At 51.6% G+C, this 23,361-nt stretch overlaps 1 protein-coding gene across 2 annotated transcripts in view; it reads right to left on the bottom strand.

Moving 5' to 3' along the window:
* Positions 1–23,361, bottom strand: part of LOC311307872 (mothers against decapentaplegic homolog 3) — a gene marked incomplete at both ends in the record, with an annotated part of 42,684 nt that overhangs the window by 4,878 nt on the left and 14,445 nt on the right. Inside the window, 6 exons of one of the 2 annotated variants that reach the window (XM_084436759.1) lie at positions 2,179–2,323; positions 2,909–3,046; positions 3,566–3,778; positions 5,382–5,507; positions 6,390–6,593; positions 6,855–7,048. In XM_084436759.1, the coding sequence (XP_084292885.1) occupies positions 2,179–2,323; positions 2,909–3,046; positions 3,566–3,778; positions 5,382–5,507; positions 6,390–6,593; positions 6,855–7,048 (1,020 nt within the window). The remainder of the gene's footprint in view (positions 1–2,178; positions 2,324–2,908; positions 3,047–3,565; positions 3,779–5,381; positions 5,508–6,389; positions 6,594–6,854; positions 7,049–23,361) is intronic. The other variant, XM_084436760.1, reaches the window with a different exon arrangement.

Genomic DNA, 23,361 nt, shown 5'->3' with positions numbered 1-23,361 from the left:
TCAGGTGTGTAGCTACTGAGTTCAGGTGTGTAGCTACTAGGGCTGGGAGTCCGAACTTCGGGATTCGAATATAATTCGAATATTGACAGAAATACTGGTATTCGAACGAATATTAGGCAGCCCTTAATATTCGAACCTGTTATAGGCATAATTTTTTGTAAATGTGTTGGCTAGCAAACGTTGCTTTTGATTCAGATTCAGAGGGTTTTTTCACGCCTGGTGAAGTTGCAATCGCGAGCTCATTAGCAAGGCTATTGGACACCTGGGCTCCTGTAGGAGGTGACGTTAGTTAGCACGGCGCGTTCCAGGCAACCCGTAACTCGTGTTTTTCCGACCTCCTACACGTGAAAATGCTCTGGAATGGCAGTCAAACCCGTAACTTCTGGTGCGTTCGTTTATAACTGGGAGGTGGCAAATTGCGACTTGCTACTAGGAATGATTAAATAAAACACCGCATGAACTCGCACTTCCTCGTCGCAAATTCGGATATGTTTCTCAGCCCCCAGTTGCCGGCTGACGTCAATATCATATCATATCATCATCATATCATTCGCTATAGCTCGAATGCACACAGGTCGGAGGTAGGGATTTTGCCACTTGCGACTTGCCAACCCCGACCACAAACGAACGCACCATTCCCACCCGTGAACTCGTACCATGGATGTATTAATAGAATACATCATTGCTTATCGATATTGCCTATGATACAATGCCCACTAGTGGACAGAATGTGCACAACTTTATTTTAATACCTAGGTAGGTCTTTCTGTAAGAATTTAATGGTAAAAATATTATTAATAATAATTCGAATATATTCGAATATTATTATTAATAAATAAACGAACTTCGAATATGATTTTGGAGCAAAAGTCCCAGCCCTAGTAGCTACTGAGTTTAGGTGTGTAGCTACTGAGTTTAGGTGTGTAGCTACTGAGTTTAGGTGTGTAGCTACCGAGTTCAGGTGTGTAGCTACTGAGTTCAGGGCTGCGTTCAAATTCAGCTAACAGAGGCGAACGTTCGTCGCAAACATGTTTTCTCCAAACGGTCACATTTGAACGGCTTTTAATCAACGTTCCAAATAGTTCGCATAAACGCAACAATCCCCATGGGAGCACATCTCCAGTAAGCCTGGGTCCATTGTGATCCTCGTTCCGTTACTGGCGAACTACCTCTCCAGACTGTTAGCTTCTGTTAGCAAACGTTTGCGGCGAACACAAAGCTAACGGAAAATAGTTCGCTAATGTTCGCAAACGTTCGCTATGTTCACTGAATTTGAACGCACCCCAGGTGTGCAGCTACTGAGTTTAGGTGTGTCGCTACTGAGTTTAGTCCAGTGTTCAACAGGTAGTGCCTTCATTCAGGATCCTGTTGGACTGAGGGAAGAAACTCCTTCAGTCCGTGTGAGTTGATCAAAATCTGAAGAGTAAAGAGAATACAGGAGGCAGAGCATAACGAAGTCTCTCTCCCCAGATTATTCTAGGATTAAATCACAATGAGATCATTTTTTTCTAGTTCAATATTCACCTTTACTTGGTATTGGTTTATGAATTGGCCTTAGCAAGACCCCAAAAATCATTTTTGTGACCTGAGACTGCATAAGAACCTGTGAATTTATTATTTTAGAATTTTGGTGTACTGGCTAGTATAGCGGCGGGAAATCTTGTGATGGAAACAGAAGTGACGCGTTTGGCGTGTCACAATATCAGGAAGACAACAAGCACTTTGGCCTGCAAATTTAGCTACATGCACATAAAAGAAAGAAGACCAGTATTTACCTGCATTGAAGACATCCTTCCAGAAAGGCAATTGAAGTAGCTACAATCTTCCAACATTTTCCCATCATTACAGCGAGTGAGTGGGGGATTGTGGGAAGTGTGGTTCTTAAAATGCAGTGCCGATTTTATCACGACCAGAGGGGCCGCCAAAGTGCCAAGTTATCTCATGTAGCTTTAAAGTTAGGGTTCGATCCATTTGTTTTGAAGTCAGTCTCAGGGTTGTGAAAAAATGAAAATATCCTTCATATGCAGACTGATAACTAACAAAACACAGATCAGGATGAGGGGATTCTTTGACTTGGGCGATCTCTGGGTAAAAAGTGAAATGAATGAACCCTTATGTGTGGTGAGTCTGGGTAAAAGGTTAAATGAATGAGCCCTCATGTGTGGTGAGTCTGGGTACCTGTACTCTGCACCCCAGCCCTTGACGAAGCTCATGCGGATGGTGCACATGCGGGTCAGCTGGTACACGGCCTCAAAGCCCTGGTTCACTGACTGGGCCAGGAGAGCTGCAAACTCCTGGTTGTTGAAGATCTTCAGGTTACAGCCTGAGGAAAACCAGCACAGGACCGATTGGACACCCGGGATAAGAGGACCATCACAAGACCATTAGGCAATCATCATCAGACAGCCACACAACCATTACGGTCAATTTATGGTCGGTCGACACTCTCGGCTGAAATACTCGACCTAGCTGAAACTACACGTCATCTCTATATCTAAGCCTTTGTTTATGTCAACCAATCAGACTATGTGACAATCTATGACAGTGTCTGCAACCGTACAAAATGCAGGGGGGGCAAGAAAGGTCTGGGACCCCAAATCCGACAAAAAGTGTCTGATTGATGTATCATACAGCACTTGTCTTACCGACCATTAATAGGTCATCAGACAGCCACCACGCAACCATTAGACAACTAGTGAACAATCAGGGAATATGGCAGATGAGTCCATGTAAATGGTGGCAGTTGTGATTGCGTAGGTGCCTCCTACACACACACACACACACACACACACACACACACACACACACACACACACACACACACACACACACACACACACACACACACACACACACACACACACACACACACACACACACACACACACACGCGCAGACGCAGACGCACCTGGTGGGATCTTGCAGACGGTGGCGGGGTGCCATCCGTAGCGCTGGTTACAGTTGGGACTCTGGACGAAGATGGCGCTGTCGCTGAGGCACTCTGCGAACACCTCTCCTCCGATGTAATACAACCGCACACCCCTGCCTGGAGAGAGGGTAGGAAGACAGAACCATCAAACGCACACCCCTGCCTGGAGAGAGGGTAGGAAGACAGAACCATCAAACGCACACCCCTGCCTGGAGAGAGGGTAGGAAGACAGAACCATCAAACGCACACCCCTGCCTGGAGAGAGGGTAGGAAGACAGAACCATCAAACGCACACCCCTGCCTGGAGAGAGGGTAGGAAGACAGAACCATCAAACGCACACCCCTGCCTGGAGAGAGGGTAGGAAGACAGAACCATCAAACGCACACCCCTGCCTGGAGAGAGGGTAGGAAGACAGAACCATCAAACGCACACCCCTGCCTGGAGAGAGAGTAGGAAGACAGAACCATCAGACTAAGACCACACAAGACATTGCCGATAATACAGTATGTTTATAGATGCTGTACGGTCAGACTGAGACGAGCCAAGCTGCACTCGCGAGCCGGGTACGCCATCATCACAGTCGCTTGAATTGTGCCGGATAAAACAACGGCACGGTGGGCGGAGCTACTGGTTACCGATGTGCCGGCGCGTGAGCTCCACGGCGGCGTTGCGGTTGACGTTGGACAGCAGGCCCAGGCAGAAGCGCTCCGAGTTGGACGGGTCGGTGAAGCCGTCCACGGTCAGCGAGGGCTGGGAGGCGTGGAAGGTCTCGCCCACGCGCTGGTTCAGCTCGTAGTAGGAGATGGAGCACCAGAAGGCCGGCTCGCAGTACGTCACCGGCTGCAGGTCTGGACGGGAAAACGGAGGGAGAGAACGGTTGGGTTTACAGTGCTGCCGCTGCGCTGGGTTCCGTCATGTCGGCTCACGCTGAGGAGGTCTCATGCTGATGAGGTCTGAATTAAACTGAGAACGGAGGAGGGGGAGGAAATATAGACGGAGAGAAAGGGGACAGGAAAGTGAGTGAGTGAGTGAGTGAGTGAGTGAGTGAGTGAGTGAGTGAGTGAGTGAGTGAGGTGAGGTGAGGTGAGTGAGTGAGTGAGTGAGTGAGTGAGTGAGTGAGTGAAGACTAGCAAGAACACAGGAGGAGACAGATGGAGAAGAATAGTGAAACCCGTGAAAAATCATTAAAAAACATGTTAAACTCTCGATTTCATAGACACACCTCCGGGGTGGTCCGTTTAACAAGACTGCGGGCATTAATTTGCGCCGCAATCTCCTCCCACATTTTTTGTTTTTTATGTTGTGTGATCTTGGGGTCGAACCGAGCTTTTATTACATGTTGTCTCTTTCTCTTCCTTTAGAGCAGTTCGGCTTTCTCTTTTTCTCCTCAGACATTTTCCTCAGGGTCGCAGGACGTCCCAGTGTAGTGTTGTGACAGATAGCCGGTCACGTGCAAGCACACCAATGGTCACCATGGAAACTACAATTTTACTGCTGTAAAATCTCTTTCCTTGGATGAAAACCCTTAACGTTTCCCCTTAGCTAAGGAAACCTTGTAAGGGATTATGTGCAACACAGTAATTCCCTTAGCTAAGGGGAAATTAACCCTTAAGGGTCATACTTAAGGGGAAAACTTAAGATGTTTTGTGCAACCGGCCCCAGAAATATAGAGGAGGAATAACCAAGAGCAGGGATGATGGATCGAGTCAGACAAAGGAGAGGAAGTTGGAGATTAGGAAGAGAGAAGGAAGAAAAGAGGGAACATGACCTAAAAAAAGCAGGGAGGAGGGACACAAAAAAGAAAGTTGACGTCACAGAAAGACAAAGTCAAAGAAAAACACAATTTCCCAGAAGCACAAACCAAAAGAGTGGAAAACTCAACCCTCAGCTTGGGGCAGGCCAAATTACAGCCTTCTTACGGTAATACTCTCAGGAAATGTTGCACAGTTCTGGTTATCCAACATTATTTCAACGCTACTGTTCTAATTACTTCAACATTTGTGTCCAGAGTGTTTGAGGTGGGCTGTCCCGTTCCGGGCCGAGCCCATGAGGAAACGTGGATCTGTTATTCCTCTGGCAGCTGAGCCCCATGGGGGATTTTCCATCCTGATATAATAACCGTGAGGATATTATTATTGATGTTAGTGTGGGCTAACCCTGGCCGGTGCACGGCTTAAACAGGAGAGGAGACAAAGGGGCTCTTTCAGCGCAGAGCTTCCTCTGTTACAATCAGGGAGCAGCCAAACTCCCATAGGGAGGCTGTGGTGTAACACTCATCCTTTAGGAGCTTTGAGCTAGCACTAACACACACACACACACACACACACACACACACACACACACACACAGGTTGACACACATGGGCATACACAAATATGCACACCGCTCACAGACACAAAAAAGTAATAGTCTCCTCTCAAGCAAGCACACAAATGTGCTGACTTGACTTACCCAGGTTGGTGTGCGTGGGGGAGACTGGGTTGGGCGACAGGTTGGGAGAGCCTGTATCCATGCTGTGGTTCATCTGGTGATCGCTGGTCTCCCCATCCTCACTGAGATAACCTGGCGGAGGTGTCTCTGCAACACACACGCACACACACACAAATTGTATTTAAATGCTAAGCTCAGGGTGAGCACAGAACACTGCAGGCCTATTTCAATATCAACTAGCCTTCTCAAAGCCTACTCGGATTTAGCAAAAAACTAGATCTAGTGCAGAACTAAAGATCATGTCTAGCGTGTTTTGCTCTTCAGAGAACCTTCCAGAAGCAGATTGAAAGAAAAGTCTTTCAATGACACCATGAGAATGGTCTATGCAGCTGTATTGTGTGGCCGCTAGAATGAGATGGTGTCTGCCTCCTGCAAACTGGCCTCTAATGCCGCTACAGACACGGATTCTAGCAGCAGCACCAGTCTACCTTCTCTGAACAGTGTCTGCGTGTTCCTCATCCTCTCTGCTCAGTCTAACGAGGCAGCTCTCACCTCAGCTAGTGTCTGAGAGAAGAGGAGAGGGGTGAGTGAGGAGTTGCACTTCTGAAGCCAGGAGATCTGTAGCCACCAGACTACGAGAGTTGGTGAACAAACGGTACTTGAATCCAGACTCGGCTGTGAAAATAAGGACAGGCTACATAACTCCTGGCAGCCTGGGTGATGGTCTCTCTGTCTCACCTGCTGCTCGTCTCTGGAACTGGATCTCGTCCCACCTGCTTTGTTTCAGGGCACGTCTTATGAGCCATGAGACCATTTTCCCTTCAGTCTCACTGGTCTCACTTGAATCCTCAGTTGAGGGAACTAGCAGAGGAGGCTTTTTCACATTTCCACTGCAAATTCATTTGCTTCAGTTTGCATCTTATCACTATCATCTGAAGCCTGTATCAACTTAGCTGCACTGTCATCTCTCCCTGGTCTATGGTCTAGTCTCTCTAGCTCTGGACTAGTCTCCCCAGGGTCAGGCCCCATCTCTCCCTGGTCTATGGTCTAGTCTCTCTAGCTCTGGACTAGTCTCCCCAGGGTCAGGCCCCATCTCACCTGGTATGTAGTTGCTCTGGGGCTCGATGCCAGCGGGGAAGTTGGTGTTCTCTGGGATGGAGTGGCTGTAGTCGTCCAGAGGGGGGAACTCACTGGGGATCTCTAGGTGTCTGGGCACGAGAACCGGAGGCAGCACTGTGGACACGGACACGCACACGCACACACACAGTCAATACAAGATAAACTTACCTCAAACATCACAAAATATCAACGGGAGCTATGGGAAATATAGGGACGATAACTTTGAGAGAGTGAGAATGAGTCTCATCGTTGTGCGTACTGTCGTTGAACTGAATTTGAACACAGACTCGACAGAATATGACTCTCCTCTAGCTTACACACCAATACGGCAAAACTGGCGCCAGTGATTGTTTCCCAGGGCGATCTGAGCCATACCTGGCGTCTCCACGCGCTGGTAGTGGTAGGGGTTGACGCACACCTCGTCCTTCTTCATGTGGAAGGCGTACTCGCAGAGCTCGGACGCCCGCAGCTCGTGGTGCGACTGCAGGTCCGGCCAGCGCCACAGCCGGCAGTAGATTACGTGGGGGAGGCCCTTCCTGTGGGACACCTGCAGGCGGCCATCCAGAGACCTGGACAGGAGGGGACGGGGGGACGGGGGGACGAGAGAGATGAGGAGGGAGAGGAGGAAGGTTAAGAGAGGAGGAAGGAAGGAAAGAGGAGAGAGGGGAGATGTGGGGAAAGAGAGGGAAATATATTCGTCTCATTGCTGTCGCAGTCATACTCTGCTTTGAGACCTGACAATAACGCCCTAACTAACCCTCACCCTAACCCTAACTAAACCTAACCCTAACCAACCCTAACCTAACCCTAACTAACCCTAACCTAACCCTAACCCTACCCCTAACTAACCCTAACCCTACTGCACTGGGCTGAGTGAGGACAGACTGTCTGCTCCTGTAAAACCTTCGCTTTTCTTCAGTTCAATGAATTTACTTGGACAGAAGAGGGAAAAAAAAATAGTCAATGAATCAATTTGATCACTTTGCGATTGTCTCACTATGAAACATGCTTATTAAATATAATGAATAATGCGGCAGGACCAGTGTATCCCCGTAAGGCCAGGCAGGGTTGGGATAGTTAGCAGCGGTTCAGTGTCGATTGGAAGCTTGGGGGTTTGACACGGGGCATGGGTCTAATAATAACAACCATGATGATCTCGGCGTGAAACACAGGAAGTCAGTAAATGGAAGCTGCAGATTGCAAACAGCTTGTGCGCGTGTGTGTACATGTGGCAGAGAGAGTCAGGATAAGAACGTGAATGTTCTTGATCTGAGAGCATCATTATGCTGTGATGTTCCTCCTCATTATGGCTGGGCTGGACTCTACAGTATTCATCATGTTCAACACCAGGCCATGCTGCTCCTAGGTTTATAAGAGTGGAGCCACCGTAAAACTTTAGACTTTGAAAATGATGTGTTCAACCTTGCCAGCTCTGATCTTCTCAGCCCTGAATGCCTCATCCTACAACAGGATTAGGAGAGCTACTGTACTACAACAACAACAACAACAACAACAACAACAACAACAACAACACAGTCCACACTCACATGCACAAGAGCACACACACATCTCTCACTCACTGTAGGGGTCATAGTGTCATCATGTCTAAGCCTAAAGGCTTTTTAAAATACTGTACGTCAGCAATGGAGACTTGGGCAAGGAACAGGGACTACCAATGGCCAGCTGGTGACCTCATCGTTACTGCATCCTCACGCCTGATTGGAGCATTCTGTACCACAGGTTGTCCCTGTGTTTCCAGAGGGGAGAGCGTGGTGGGTTCATTTTTCACAGCAGCATTCACCATCTTGGTATCCAGAGAACGGGGTGGGGGTCGCTACGTCAAATGAATGTCCCACAAACATGAGTTAAAAGAGGCAATCTTGTAACCAGTGTGTGTGTGCGTGCGTGACTGTGTGTACGCGTGTGCTTTTCCACCTGACACAAGCAGAAATAAGATTATGTAAAATTGAGCATAATCCAGCCAAGCCCGCTGTCCAGCTAATACATCTCCAGCTTTCATTGAAGTCCTTCCATGTGAGCGCAGAGCTGAGGATTAGGGTTAGGGCCAGGGCTGAGGGCTAGGGTTAGGGCCAGGGCTAGGGTTAGGGTTAGGGCCAGGGCTAGGGTTAGGGTTAGGGCCAGGGCGAGGGCTAGGGCTGAGGGTTAGGGCCAGGGCTGAGGGCTAGGGCTAGGGTTAGGGCCAGGGCTAGGGTTAGGGCCAGGGCGAGGGCGAGGGCGAGGGCGAGGGCTAGGGCTGAAGGTTAGGGCCAGGGCTGAGGGCTAGGGCTAGGGTTAGGGTTAGGGCCAGGGCTAGGGTTAGGGCCAGGGCCAGGGCCAGGGCCAGGGCCAGGGCCAGGACCAGGGCTAGGGTTAGGGCCAGGGCCAGGGCCAGGGCCAGGGCTAGGGCTAGGGTTAGGGCCAGGGCTAGGTCCTCTTTTTATGAGCCACAGGTCGTGAGGAGGAGGAAGTGGGATGCTGTTTGCCACAGTCCGTAAATGAACAACCTGCCATTTCCTGCGGCTTTGCACAACAGTGTCTGTTGGACATCGTAAATAATTAAAAGTTAATGAGGGTGTGTGTGTGTGTGTGTGTGTGTGTGTGTGTGAGAGAGAGAGACTGAATATGTCTGTACATGTGTGCATGACAGTGGGTGAGAGAATCTATATGGGGGTGTATAAAGTAAAGTATGTGTTCAAGGTTCTCGTGTGTCTTTCACACATGGGCTAGGGTTAGATGAAGGTGATGTCACTGGAGGTGATGTCACTGGTATGTCCTTCAATCCCTGCTGCTGAGTGGGTGTGAGCCTGTAGGGGAGATGGGGGGTGGGGTGTTGGGGGGTCCAGAAGTTGTGGAGGTGGACATTACTGGCCAGACAAAAACATCCTTAATATCCCCAATACACCTCCGTTCCTTGTCTCCTTCCCTTTAAGACTTCCGAGGTGGAAGTCCTTTCCAATAAGTGGTCATGGAGGAAGGAATCGAGGGAAGGAAGCTGTTAAAGGGCTTTAGGACTCTCAGCCATACCGGCTGACTCATTTATTAGAGGATAAGTCATCGTCGCTCCCCCGCAACAGCTTTCTGCACTGAATCCAGCCAAGACCGCAAACGGGTGGCTAAAGACTTCCAGATGGCTCCGGTTTCACTTCTTATTACCTCACTAAAGAAGGGAGGACTGTTGTTTTCTGGAGCTCAGCTGCCCCCCTATGAAGAGAGAGATGTGAAAACGCCACCAGAGACTCAACACTCATGAACACTCCACCAGAGACTCAACACTCATGAACACTCCACCAGAGACTCAACACTCATGAACACTCCACCAGAGACTCAACACTCATGAACACTCCACCAGAGACTCAACACTCATGAACACTCCACCAGAGACTCAACACTGATGAACACTCCACCAGAGACTCAACACTGATGAACACTCCACCAGAGACTCAACACTCATGAACACTCCACCAGAGACTCAACACTGATAAACTCCACCAGAGACTCAACACTGATGAACACTCCACCAGAAACTCAACACTGATGAACACTCCACCAGAGACTCAACACTGATGAACACTCCACCAGAGACTCAACACACATGAACACTCCACCAGAGACTCAACACTGATGAAAACTCCACCAGAGACTCAACACTGATGAACACTCCACCAGAGACTCAACACTGATGAACACTCCACCAGAGACTCAACACTGATGAACACTCCACCAGAGACTCAACACTGATGAAAACTCCACCAGAGACTCAACACTCATGAAAACTCCACCAGAGACTCAACACTCATGAAAACTCCACCAGAGACTCAACACTGATGAACACTCCACCAGAGACTCAACACACATGAACACTCCACCAGAGACTCAACACTGATGAAAACTCCACCAGAGACTCAACACTCATGAACACTCCACCAGAGACTCAACACTGATGAAAACTCCACCAGAGACTCAACACTGATGAACACTCCACCAGAGACTCAACACTGATGAACACTCCACCAGAGACTCAACACTGATGAACACTCCACCAGAGACTCAACACTGATGAACACTCCACCAGAGACTCAACACTCATGAACACTCCACCAGAGACTCAACACTCATGAACACTCCACCAGAGACTCAACACTGATGAAAACTCCACCAGAGACTCAACACTCATGAACACTCCACCAGAGACTCAACACTGATGAAAACTCCACCAGAGACTCAACACTGATGAACACTCCACCAGAGACTCAACACTGATGAACACTCCACCAGAGACTCAACACTGATGAACACTCCACCAGAGACTCAACACTGATGAACACTCCACCAGAGACTCAACACTGATGAAAACTCCACCAGAGACTCAACACTCATGAACACTCCACCAGAGACTCAACACACATGAACACTCCACCAGAGACTCAACACTGATGAAAACTTCACCAGAGACTCAACACTGATGAAAACTCCACCAGAGACTCAACACTGATGAAAACTCCACCAGAGACTCAACACCGATAACGACTACCAGACGAGACCGCCAGCATCACACAGGAGTACAGTGAGAGTGACACGTTTTGTGGGAGAGATTTACAAACGAGATAGAGGGAGTTTTAAAGACCCAGTCTGTCCTTCCCTGGCCCAGCCTGTCCTACCCAGGCCCAGCCTGTCCTTCCCTGGCCCAGCCTGTCCTACCCAGGCCCAGTCTGTCCTACCCAGGCCCAGCCTGTCCTTCCCTGGCCCAGCCTGTCCTACCCAGGCCCAGTCTGTCCTACCCAGCCCAGTCTGTCCTACCCAGGCCCAGCCTGTCCTTCCCTGGCCCAGCCTGTCCTACCCAGGCCCAGTCTGTCCTAGGAGGCCCAGCCTGTCCTACCCAGCCCAGCCTGTCCTACCCAGGCCCAGTCTGTCCTAGGAGGCCCAGCCTGTCCTACCCAGGCCCAGTCTGTCCTAGGAGGCCCAGTCTGTCCTACCCAGGCCCAGCCTGTCCTACCCAGCCCAGCCTGTCCTACCCAGGCCCAGTCTGTCCTACCCAGCCCAGCCTGTCCTACCCAGGCCCAGTCTGTCCTACACAGGCCCAGTCTGTCCTACCCAGGCCCAGTCTGTCCTACACAGGCCCAGCCTGTCCTACCCAGGCCCAGTCTGTCCTACCCAGGCCCAGCCTGTCCTACCCAGGCCCAGTCTGTCCTACCCAGGCCCAGTCTGTCCTACCCTGTCCTAGTCTGTCCTACCCAGCCCAGTCTGTCCTACCCAGGCCCAGCCTGTCCTACCCAGGCCCAGCCTGTCCTACCCAGGCCCAGTCTGTCCTACCCTGTCCTAGTCTGTCCTACCCAGCCCAGTCTGTCCTACCCAGGCCCAGCCTGTCCTACCCAGCCCAGCCTGTCCTACCCTGGCCCAGCCTGTCCTACCCAGCCCAGCCTGTCCTACCCAGCCCAGCCTGTCCTACCCTGGCCCAGCCTGTCCTACACAGGCCCAGTCTGTCCTACCCAGGCCCAGTCTGTCCTACCCAGCCCAGCCTGTCCTACACAGGCCCAGCCTGTCCTACCCAGGCCCAGCCTGTCCTACCCAGGCCCAGTCTGTCCTACACAGGCCCAGCCTGTCCTACCCAGGCCCAGTCTGTCCTACCCAGGCCCAGTCTGTCCTTCCCTGGCCCAGCCTGTCCTACCCAGGCCCAGCCTGTCCTACCCAGGCCCAGTCTGTCCTACCCTGGCCCAGTCTGTCCTACCCAGGCCCAGTCTGTCCTACCCAGCCCAGCCTGTCCTACCCAGCCCAGCCTGTCCTAGGAGGCCCAGTCTGTCCTACCCAGGCCCAGTCTGTCCTACCCAGCCCAGCCTGTCCTACCCAGCCCAGCCTGTCCTAGGAGGCCCAGTCTGTCCTACCCAGGCCCAGTCTGTCCTAGGAGGCCCAGTCTGTCCTACCCAGGCCCAGCCCGTCCTAGGAGGCCCAGCCTGTCCTACCCAGGCCCAGCCTGTCCTAGGAGGCCCAGCCTGTCCTACCCAGGCCCAGCCCGTCCTAGGAGGCCCAGCCTGTCCTACCCTGGCCCAGCCTTTGGCTAGGAGGCCCAGCCTGTCCTACCCAGGCCCAGCCTGTCCTAGGAGGCCCAGCCTGTCCTACCCAGGCCCAGCCTGTCCTAGGAGGCCCAGCCTGTCCTACCCAGGCCCAGCCTGTCCTAGGAGGCCCAGCCTGTCCTACCCTGGCCCAGCCTGTCCTAGGAGGCCCAGCCTGTCCTACTTGGCTGGCTCCCCTGGTGTGTTTTTGGAGCGAGTCCTCCCCTTGTCCCAGACGGCCTCAGACTCTTCAAACATGCTTTATGGGTATTTGGAGCAGCGGGTGTTTCAGATATGTACCGTGAGGGGAGGTTGACCCTGAATGCCCTGGTGGGCTGAACTCTGACCTGAGGGGTGTGTGTGTGTGTGTGTGTGTGTGTGTGTGTGTGTGTGTGGCGTCGGCAGTAGAGCATGTGAGCCTGAGTTGAGTGGTGAGAGTCCTGCTCCATGTTCACGGGGCTGGTCTCTCCTCGCTCACGGGGCTGGTCTCTCACGGGGCTGGTCTCTCTCCTCGCTCACGGGGCTGGTCTCTCCTCGCTCACGGGGCTGGTCTCTCACGGGGCTGGTCTCTCCTCACTCACAGGGCTGGTCTCTCTCCTCGCTCACGGGGCTGGTCTCTCTCCTCGCTCACGGGGCTGGTCTCTCACGGGGCTGGTCTCTCCTCACTCACAGGGCTGGTCTCTCCTCGCTCACGGGGCTGGTCTCTCACGGGGCTGGTCTCTCACGGGGCTGGTCTCTCCTCGCTCACGGGGCTGGTCTCTCACGGGGCTGGTCTCTCTCCTCGCTCACGGGGCTGGTCTCTCACGGGGCTGGTCTCTCTCCTCGCTCACGGGGCTGGTCTCTCCTCGCTCACAGGGCTGGTCTCTCACGGGGCTGGTCTCTCTCCTCGCTCACGGGGCTGGTCTCTCACGGGGCTGGTCTCTCTCCTCGCTCACAGGGCTGGTCTCTCTCTTCGCTCACAGGGCTGGTCTCTCTCCTCGCTCACGGGGCTGGTCTCTCACGGGGCTGGTCTCTCTCCTCGCTCACAGGGCTGGTCTCTCTCTTCGCTCACAGGGCTGGTCTCTCTCCTCGCTCACGGGGCTGGTCTCTCTCCTTGCTCACGGGGCTGGTCTCTCTCCTCGCTCATGGGGCTGGTCTCTCTCCTCGCTCATGGGGCTGGTCTCTCTCCTCGCTCACGGGGCTGGTCTCTCTCCTCGCTCACGGGGCTGGTCTCTCTCCTCGCTCACAGGGCTGGTCTCTCTCCTCGCTCACGGGGCTGGTCTCTCTCCTCGCTCATGGGGCTGGTCTCTCTCCTCGCTCACGGGGCTGGTCTCTCTCCTCGCTCACGGGGCTGGTCTCTCTCCTCGCTCACAGGGCTGGTCTCTCTCCTCGCTCACGGGGCTGGTCTCTCTCCTCGCTCACGGGGCTGGTCTCTCTCCTCGCTCATGGGGCTGATCTCTCGCTCCATTCTGCCGCTCAGAGAGACTCGGCTCACCCAGTGTGTGGTGTTACTGTGGGTCTAGAGTGTGTAGTGGTGTGTGGTGTTACTGTGGGTCTAGAGTGTGTAGTGGTGTGTAGTGGTGTTACTGTGGGTCTAGAGTGTGTAGTGGTGTGTAGTGGTGTTACTGTGGGTCTAGAGTGTGTAGTGGTGTGTAGTGGTGTTACTGTGGGTCTAGAGTGTGTAGTGGTGTTACTGTGGGTCTAGAGTGTGTAGTGGTGTGTAGTGGTGTTACTGTGGGTCTAGAGTGTGTAGTGGTGTGTAGTGGTGTTACTGTGGGTCTAGAGTGTGTAGTGGTGTGTAGTGGTGTTACTGTGGGTCTAGAGTGTGTAGTGGTGTGTGGTGTTACTGTAGGTGTGTAGTGGTGTGTGGTGTTACTGTGGGTCTAGAGTGTGTAGTGGTGTGTAGTGGTGTTACTGTGGGTCTAGAGTGTGTAGTGGTGTGTAGTGGTGTTACTGTGGGTCTAGAGTGTGTAGTGGTGTGTGGTGTTACTGTAGGTGTGTAGTGGTGTGTGGTGTTACTGTGGGTCTAGAGTGTGTAGTGTTACTGTAGGTGTGTAGTGGTGTGTGGTGTTACTAGGGCTGCACGATTATGACAAAAAATAATAATTGCGATTATTTGCTTCAAAATGGTAATTGCGATTAATAATTGCGATTCATATTTAATATATAATATGAATATATAATAACCAAAATGCTCCCAAATCACGGACGTTGATCCCTTTCTTGTTACTAACTCACTGACCTAAAATGTGGATGAGAGGCCTACTTTGGACTCAATCTGATGGATGAAATGTATTTAAATGGAAACTGTACTGCTATACCAGCTGCTATAACAAAACGAAACAAAAATGATCAGTATCAGCAGTGTATCGGCCGACATGGCTCATAGACGATCGGTGATCGGTACCGAAGCCCTAGTCCATTCTCGTGTGTTCTCTGAAGAGGAGTATAGCCTTATAGTTCAAGGGACAATACGGGTTGAGAAAAACAGATGATACATGCAGATGACAATCACACACCCCAACAACAAACTCTCGTCAACAAAACAACAGCAACCTACTTTTATCCCCCTGTGAGAAGCTTGTATCTAAAGCCCTCTGAGCAGGGGGAGTGTTGCTGTTCTATTTGACTCAGTCCATCTCCATGCTGAGCTACAGTCCTGCCTCAGTCCATCTCCATGCTGAGCTACAGTCCTGCCTCAGTCCATCTCCATGCTGTGCTACAGTCCTGCCTCAGTCCATCTCCATGCTGTGCTACAGTCCTGCCTCAGTCCATCTCCATGCTGAGCTACAGTCCTGCCTCAGTCCATCTCCATGCTGAGCTACAGTCCTGCCTCAGTCCATCTCCATGCTGTGCTACAGTCCTGCCTCAGTCCATCTCCATGCTGTGCTACAGTCCTGCCTCAGTCCATCTCCATGCTGTGCTACAGTCCTGACTCAGTCCATCTCCATGCTGTGCTACAGTCCTGCCTCAGTCCATCTCCATGCTGTGCTACAGTCCTGCCTCAGTCCATCTCCATGCTGTGCTACAGTCCTGACTCAGTCCATCTCCATGCTGTGCTACAGTCCTGACTCAGTCCATCTCCATGCTGTGCTACAGTCCTGCCTCAGCACAGCCTGCACACAACTGAGGGGAAAAGAGAATGGGGGTAAATAACTATTGATTTTGGCCTCTGGGGGTGAAAGTATTAAAATAGATAGGTGAATGCTGTTGTGGTTTCCCAGAGCAGAGATTGACCCTGAACCTCACACACGACCCCCCCCCCCCCCCCACACACACACACACACACAAAAAGAAAAACACACACACAGCCATGTAGGAGGGGGCGGGGGACCTGGGCCCTAAATCCTTCTGCTGCCTCTTCCCACTTTGTCTGCCGTGTGTGTGTGTGTGTGTTTGTATGCGGTTATGTGCTATCTGAATAGAGAGAGAGAGAGAGAGAGAGAGAGAGAGAGAGAGAGAGAGAGAGAGAGAGAGAGAGAGAGAGAGAGAGAGGGGATCTGATACTCCTATAAGTGGGGGGTGGATGTAACTTTTGTAAGTTTTCCCCTATTTACAGGTCACTGGTGTCAGTGGTCGGTTGGTGTAATGGGGTGTCTGAAAGGAAATAAGATTTGTGGGGTGGTGGTGTGTGTGTGTGTGTGTGTGTGTGTGAGAGAGAGAGAGAGAGAGAGAGAGAGGGAGAGAGAGGAAGGCCAATATTTGGTAGTTAAGGGTGTGTTTGTGTGTAGACAGGGTGTTTGTGTACAGTAGGTAGGCTGTGTGTGTGTGTGCGCATGTGTGCCTGTGTCCCTGACTCACACGACAGACTCAGACTTGTCCAGACTGAGCTGAGCTAATCTGAGGGGGCATAACAAACACTTTGAGGCACGTACAGAACACACACACACCCATACTGTGCGTGTCTGAGAGAGCACTGCCCCACACACACACACACACACACACACACACACACACACACACACACACACACACACACACACACACACACACACACACACACACACACACACACACACACACACACACACACACACCCACCCCTCTCTGTGCTCTGAGACCTTTTGCCACAGACCCATTAAATCCACTGCCCTGTGCTGGATTTAAATCACTAAGCATATTCACTGCCTCTGCTTTTAGCTGGTGTAAATTAAAAACTTTTCATTCATCATTATCAATACACTCTGGACTGTTTACATTTTGGCTATATACATCAGCCTAATCCAATTTAGAAATACCTAAATCTGTAGCTAAAATGACCTGTTGGTTAATATACTTCTGCGACATGATGAGATTTCTTTACATTGCTGGAACGCTTAAAAATAAATTAAATCAAACTGACATAAATGTTCAGTAGTTCATGATTTAAAAACCAAGCAGTGACCAGTAAGCGCGCAGCACTAGCTAGCTAGCACAAGACTGGAGAGAGGGAGGAGGACAGGAGAGAGAGAGAAATAGAGAGTGAGATCTGGACAGAGGGAGAAAGAGAGGGAGAAAGAGAGGGAGAGAGGACCGCTTCGGACAAAAGGCGAGGGCTAGGGGGAAGAAGAATGACAGACTGTCTCAGTAGCTGAGAGCGGCTCAGAGTGTCCGCCTGCTGCTCCCCTCCCTGCCCCTCTCAGAGTGTCTGCCTGCCCCCCCCCCCCCCCTCTCAGTGTCTGCCTGCCCCCCCCCCCCCCTCTCCGTCTGTCCCCCTGCCCCAGGGACCCCTCCTCCCTTCATCCTCCCCCGGTCTCACCATTCAGACGGAGAAGGGGGCAGGAATGAGCCTTTTTGTACCTTCATAAAAGTCTGTGGCCGGTCCATGCGTGTCCAATCCGGCTGCAGTCAAATGTTGCTCAGACAGTTGGTGGCTTCAGCCTTTTTGGACACGAGGGACACAGGTCTTTAAATAACACTACGTCAACAAGCAAACTTTATTGACACGCGAGCAGCAACACAGGGAGCCCTTTTAAAGTTGCTGACAGAACCTGACACTGAAATGCTTATAGCACCGTAGCTCATTCCAACGGGAGGCAGAACGCCTCAGGAAAAACACATCGTCTCTAATATTTGAGCAATACTCCAAACAATACCACATGTTTATTCAATTCCTTATGGTGCAATAATGTGTAGCCTACTAAATCCACAGTAATGGCTTGTGAGAGGATTACATCTGCTGTGAAGCCCGCAAAGAGAAAGATCTACACACACACACACACACACACACACACACACACACACACACACACACACACACACACACACACACACACACACACACACACACACACACACACACACACACACACACACACACACACACACACACACACACACTTCCCCCTTGCTCTGCTAAAGCCATCAGACACTCCTAGAGCAAAGAGGGGGGAGCAGGGGGGAGATAGAGAGAGAGAGAGGGAAAGAGAGTGAAAAGAGAGAAAGTTTGAAACTGGTCCACAGGTGATATCATAGGCCTGGCCTGTGTGTTTGGAGTCTTGGAGTAGAGAGTGAGTGAGTGAGGGGTTCAAGCCCACGCGTGAAGCCAGAGAGGAGTAGACTGCTAGAGAATGGAAGACTACAGTAGGCTACTAGGACAACTATACCTTTCTGTTTCGCCAAATTGCATTTGTACACATTTTTTCTACTGACATTAAACTAAAAAAAGAGAAGTGAATCTCTGGCCCGCTGATGACAGACGCGTGGCCGCACCTCTCATTCCACACGCCAGCGCCTCCCTGGAGGGTTTGGGTTAGGGGTTTGGGTTAGGGTTACACTCTGTACAGCTGCTTTGACACCTGGGAGATCACAGAGTGTAAAGAGGCCATTAACAGGGTTAGGGTTAACAGGGTTAAGAGATCATGCTTTCCCCTCCTGTGTCCCTCGCTCTTCCCCCCACGCTACCAGATCAACGCCACGCCCGCCCCCCAGCAGACCAATCAGTAGTCTGTGTTTTAACGAGGCGCCACGCCCACCCCCCACCTGACCAATCAGTAGTCTGTGTTTTAACGAGGCGCCACACCCGCCCCCCACCTGACCAATCAGTAGTCTGTGTTTTAACGAGGCGCCACGCCCGCTCCCCACCTGACCAATCAGTAGTCTGTTTTAACGAGGCGCCACGCCCGTCCCCCACCTGACCAATCAGTAGCCTGTGTTTTAACGAGACGCCACGCCCGCCCCCCACCTGACCAATCAGTAGTCTGTGTTTTATCGAGGCGCCACGCCCGCCCCCCACCTGACCAATCAGTAGTCTGTGTTTTAACGAGGCGCCACCCCCGCCCCCGCCTGACCAATCAGTAGTCTGTGTTTTAACGTCACCTTTTTGTATCGCCTTAGCAGTGACGGCTAGGCTTGCAAAATTTGGGAATATTCTCAAACTTCTCATGTGGTCCAGGGTCAATCCAGATTTTGGTACCACCTAAGGTGAAGTAATTTGGGTATTTTTGTCTTCCTATATGTCTCTAGTTTATATTTTGGTGTGATAACCCTGCCTGTCTAGTAGCTTAATGATTGTAATCACTCTATAAACAAAACTACCCCGTATAAAATGACAAAACCCTGATTCGTGTATAAATAATTTTTGACTTCTGGACAATATTTTTGGAACCAATGGTCTTAAAAACAGTGAATATTTGTTATATAAATATAGAACCTGGCCCGCACACTCTTATGCTCCAATGTTGACTTTTACTAGAAGCTTTGAGCCTCTGCTCTTCATCAGGTCATCTGACAGTGTGTCACAACCAGATAGAGGGCCTAGGCCCAACAGCTAGAGCAGCTAGAGCCGTCCCATGGGACCTTATTTTGGAAAAGAGTCACACCACATGGCCCTGCTGTCTGAATCCTCCTCTTCCTCTTCACCTCCAGTCTGAATCCTCCTCTTCCTCCTCACCTGGCCCTGCTGTCTGAATCCTCCTCTTCCTCTTCACCTCCAGTCTGAACCCTCCTCTTCCTCCTCACCTGGCCCTGCTGTCTGAATCCTCCTCTTCCTCTTCACCTCCAGTCTGAACCCTCCTCTTCCTCCTCACCTGGCCCTGCTGTCTGAATCCTCCTCTTCCTCTTCTCCTCAAGTCTGAATCCTCCTCTTCCTCTTCACCTGGCCCTGCTGTCTGAATCCTCCTCTTCCTCTTCACCTCCAGTCTGAATCCTCCTCTTCCTCTTCCTCTTCACCTCCAGTCTGAATCCTCCTCTTCCTCTTCTCCTCCAGTCTGAATCCTCCTCTTCCTCCTCACCTGGCCCTGCTGTCTGAATCCTCCTCTTGCTCTTCACCTGGCCCTGCTGTCTGAATCCTCCTCTTCCTCTTCAACTGGCCCTGCTGTCTGAATCCTCCTCTTCCTCTTCACCTCCAGTCTGAACCCTCCTCTTCCTCCTCACCTGGCCCTGCAGTCTGAATCCTCCTCTTCCTCTTCACCTCCAGTCTGAACCCTCCTCTTCCTCCTCACCTGGCCCTGCTGTCTGAATCCTCCTCTTGCTCTTCACCTGGCCCTGCTGTCTGAATCCTCCTCTTCCTCTTCACCTGGCCCTGCTGTCTGAATCCTCCTCTTCCTCTTCTCCTCCATTCTGAATCCTCCTCTTCCTCTTCACCTGGCCCTGCAGTCTGAATCCTCCTCTTCCTCTTCACCTCCAGTCTGAACCCTCCTCTTCCTCCTCACCTGGCCCTTCTGTCTGAATCCTCCTCTTCACCTGGCCCTGCTGTCTGAACCCTCCTCTTCCTCCTCACCTGGCCCTGCTGTCTGAATCCTCCTCTTCCTCTTCACCTGGCCCTGCTGTCTGAATCCTCCTCTTCCTCTTCTCCTCCAGTCTGAATCCTCCTCTTCACCTGGCCCTGCTGTCTGAATCCTCCTCTTCCTCTTCACCTCCAGTCTGAACCCTCCTCTTCCTCCTCACCTGGCCCTGCTGTCTGAACCCTCCTCTTCCTCCTCACCTGGCCCTGCTGTCTGAATCCTCCTCTTCCTCCTCACCTGGCCCTGCTGTCTGAACCCTCCTCTTCCTCCTCACCTGGCCCTGCTGTCTGAACCCTCCTCTTCCTCCTCACCTGGCCCTGCTGTCTGAACCCTCCTCTTCCTCCTCACCTGGCCCTGCTGTCTGAACCCTCCTCTTCCTCCTCACCTGGCCCTGCTGTCTGAACCCTCCTCTTCCTCCTCACCTGGCCCTGCTGTCTGAACCCTCCTCTTCCTCCTCACCTGGCCCTGCTGTCTGAATCCTCCTCTTCCTCCTCTCCTGGCCCTGCTGTCTGAATCCTCCTGTGGCTGTATTTTTTTTTTTTATCCCATCTTCCCATTGACTCTGGCATGACCAGCTCTTTGCCCAGCTGCTTGATGAATAGCCATCGTGTTTTGGTCACACCACCCATGTAATCAGGAAGTTGTTCAGTGAAGTTAGTATAGGGTTAGGGTTAGTGAAGATAGTGTAGGGTTAGGCCCAATCCCAATACCCCCCCTTAGCCCTAGCCCTTGGCCCTACCCCTACATTTTGTGCGTTCACATGTAGGGTAGTGTCCTATTTCTTTTAGCTTCTAGGGCTAGGGGGCATATTGAGGGCTGGTGGGCGTTCAAACAGCCCTCCAAAACGAGGGTTTTCAGATGCTTACTTGAAACCGAGGGGTAGATGAAAACCCCCACAATGCTTTGCGAGGCAGTGATATGAAACATAGCTGCCGGTGCCGTGAAAAACCATGGGGAAAAAGCCCAATATCTTCGCAAATAATCCGTGGAAAAGCGTAGTTTAATGTAGACGCAAAAGAACATGTCATTGGATCGCTATGACACGCATTTCAGAAAAAAATCGCTATTTACGATGTCAACGGCATTTCATTGTGTTTTGATGTTCCATTAAGTTACTTGTAGGCTAAGGTGCAATGTTGAATCTAATCTAACCAATAGAACTTTGTGTAAACAACGATTTTTGAGTGACAGTTGATTCCATGTCCAGTGTATGAAGTCTGAAAAATAATCCAGTAGGCTAGCATTTTCTGCTCTTCCCTGCTCATCTTATATCAGTGCATTTCTATGGGCAGGACTAATGTTAACAGCTGATGTGTAAACATGCTTCCTGGCTGTACAAGTGATTAATCTGTCTTGTTTTGTCCTGGAATTTGGTCAGACGTGTCACTATAATAATAGTAATCATACTGTAACATCCCAGGGACTCCACAGAAACTAATAAACTAATAAACTTCCGATTGAAGACGTAGCGAGTGGTGTCCCATTTCTTAAGTAAAGATTTCAACCCCAATCCCTTGTGGCTCCGTTCTGAAGGGCTAGGGCGGTGGGGTATTGGGATTAGGCCTTAGGGTTAGTGAAGTTAATGTAGGGTTAGGGTTAGTGAAGTTAGTGTAGGTATTGAGGACGGCAGCTTCAAGCAGATTCTACCAGAGCACCAAGGGCCCCCTGTGTTCTCCGAGCTCCTCCCCATGTCTCTCCTCCTCATGTCTCTCCTCCTCATGTCTCTCCTCCTCATGTCTCTCCTCCTCATGTCTCTCCTCCCCCCGTCTCTCCTCCTCATGTCTCTCCTCCCCCCGTCTCTCCTCCTCATGTCTCTCCAATTCACCTAGTACTGTCGTCTCACAGCAAGAAGGTCTCCGGGCCTTTCTGTGCCGAGTTTACATGTTGTCCCCGTGTACGCAAGGGTTTCCTCCCAAAGAAGCCAATACGAAAAACATGCCGAACAACAGATGCTCTTCGGTCCAGTCCCTGACCAGGACCTGGACTGAGTACTTGGACTTGGTCCCCGGGTACCACGAACGATGGCTGCCCACTGCTCCTGACTGCCTCTGGAGGAGGACGGCCCACTGCTCCTGACTGCCCCTGGAGGAGGACGGCCCACTGCTCCTCACTCCCCTGGAGGAGGACGGCCCACTGCTCCTGACTCCCCTGGAGGAGGACGGCCCACTGCTCCTGACTGCCCTGGAGGAGGACGGCCCACTGCTCCTGACTGCCCTGGAGGAGGACGGCCCACTGCTCCTGACTGCCCTGGAGGAGGACGGCCCACTGCTCCTGACTGCCCTGGAGGAGGACGGCCCACTGCTCCTCACTCCCCTGGAGGAGGACGGCCCACTGCTCCTGACTGCCCTGGAGGAGGACGGCCCACTGCTCCTGACTCCCCTGGAGGAGGACGGCCCACTGCTCCTGACTCCCCTGGAGGAGGACGGCCCACTGCTCCTGACTCCTCTGGAGGAGGACGGCCCACTGCTCCTGACTGCCCTGGAGGAGGACGGCCCACTGCTCCTGACTGCCCTGGAGGAGGACGGCCCACTGCTCCTGACTCCCCTGGAGGAGGACGGCCCACTGCTCCTGACTCCCCTGGAGGAGGACGGCCCACTGCTCCTGACTCCCCTGGAGGAGGACGGCCCACTGTCCCCAACGGGAATTTATTGGGAATTAGCAGGAATTAACTGGGAATAAACTGGAAAACAGAATGTATACATTTCCAGTTCGTTCCCATTAATTCCCATAAATGTGTGAATATTCCTCGAATTTTGCAACCAGGAGGGGCAATTGTTGCGATGGTTAAGGTGACCTGTTCAATGGGTAAATGAACCTAATCAGTTACAGTAGCTTGACATTGTCACATTGCATTGAACAATTTTTCTGGTCACCTCACATACAGTAGCAATACCACCAGTGACCGGATGGCAATATAAGACAAAGATTGTTCCCTAGGTTACTGTAGCCTACAGTATTTGTGGACGACTATATCCTGGAGTTCATTGTTAGTCTTGAATAGTGTTTGGCTCTACAACGAATGAATATGCATGAGAAATGAATGACCATTCCACAGTGACCATGTTGTTTGGTTGGTTTGACAGAGCCCAGTCAGCCCACTGCTACATACTGTCAGGCAGCTGGCCATATGCATCTTTGATGTTTGTTGCTTTT

The sequence above is a fragment of the Borostomias antarcticus genome (assembly GCF_949987555.1).
Source record: "Borostomias antarcticus genome assembly, chromosome: 4".
In the NCBI taxonomy this organism is placed as follows: Eukaryota; Metazoa; Chordata; class Actinopteri; order Stomiiformes; family Stomiidae; genus Borostomias; species Borostomias antarcticus.
This window is presented reverse-complemented; position numbering and strand designations above follow the sequence as displayed.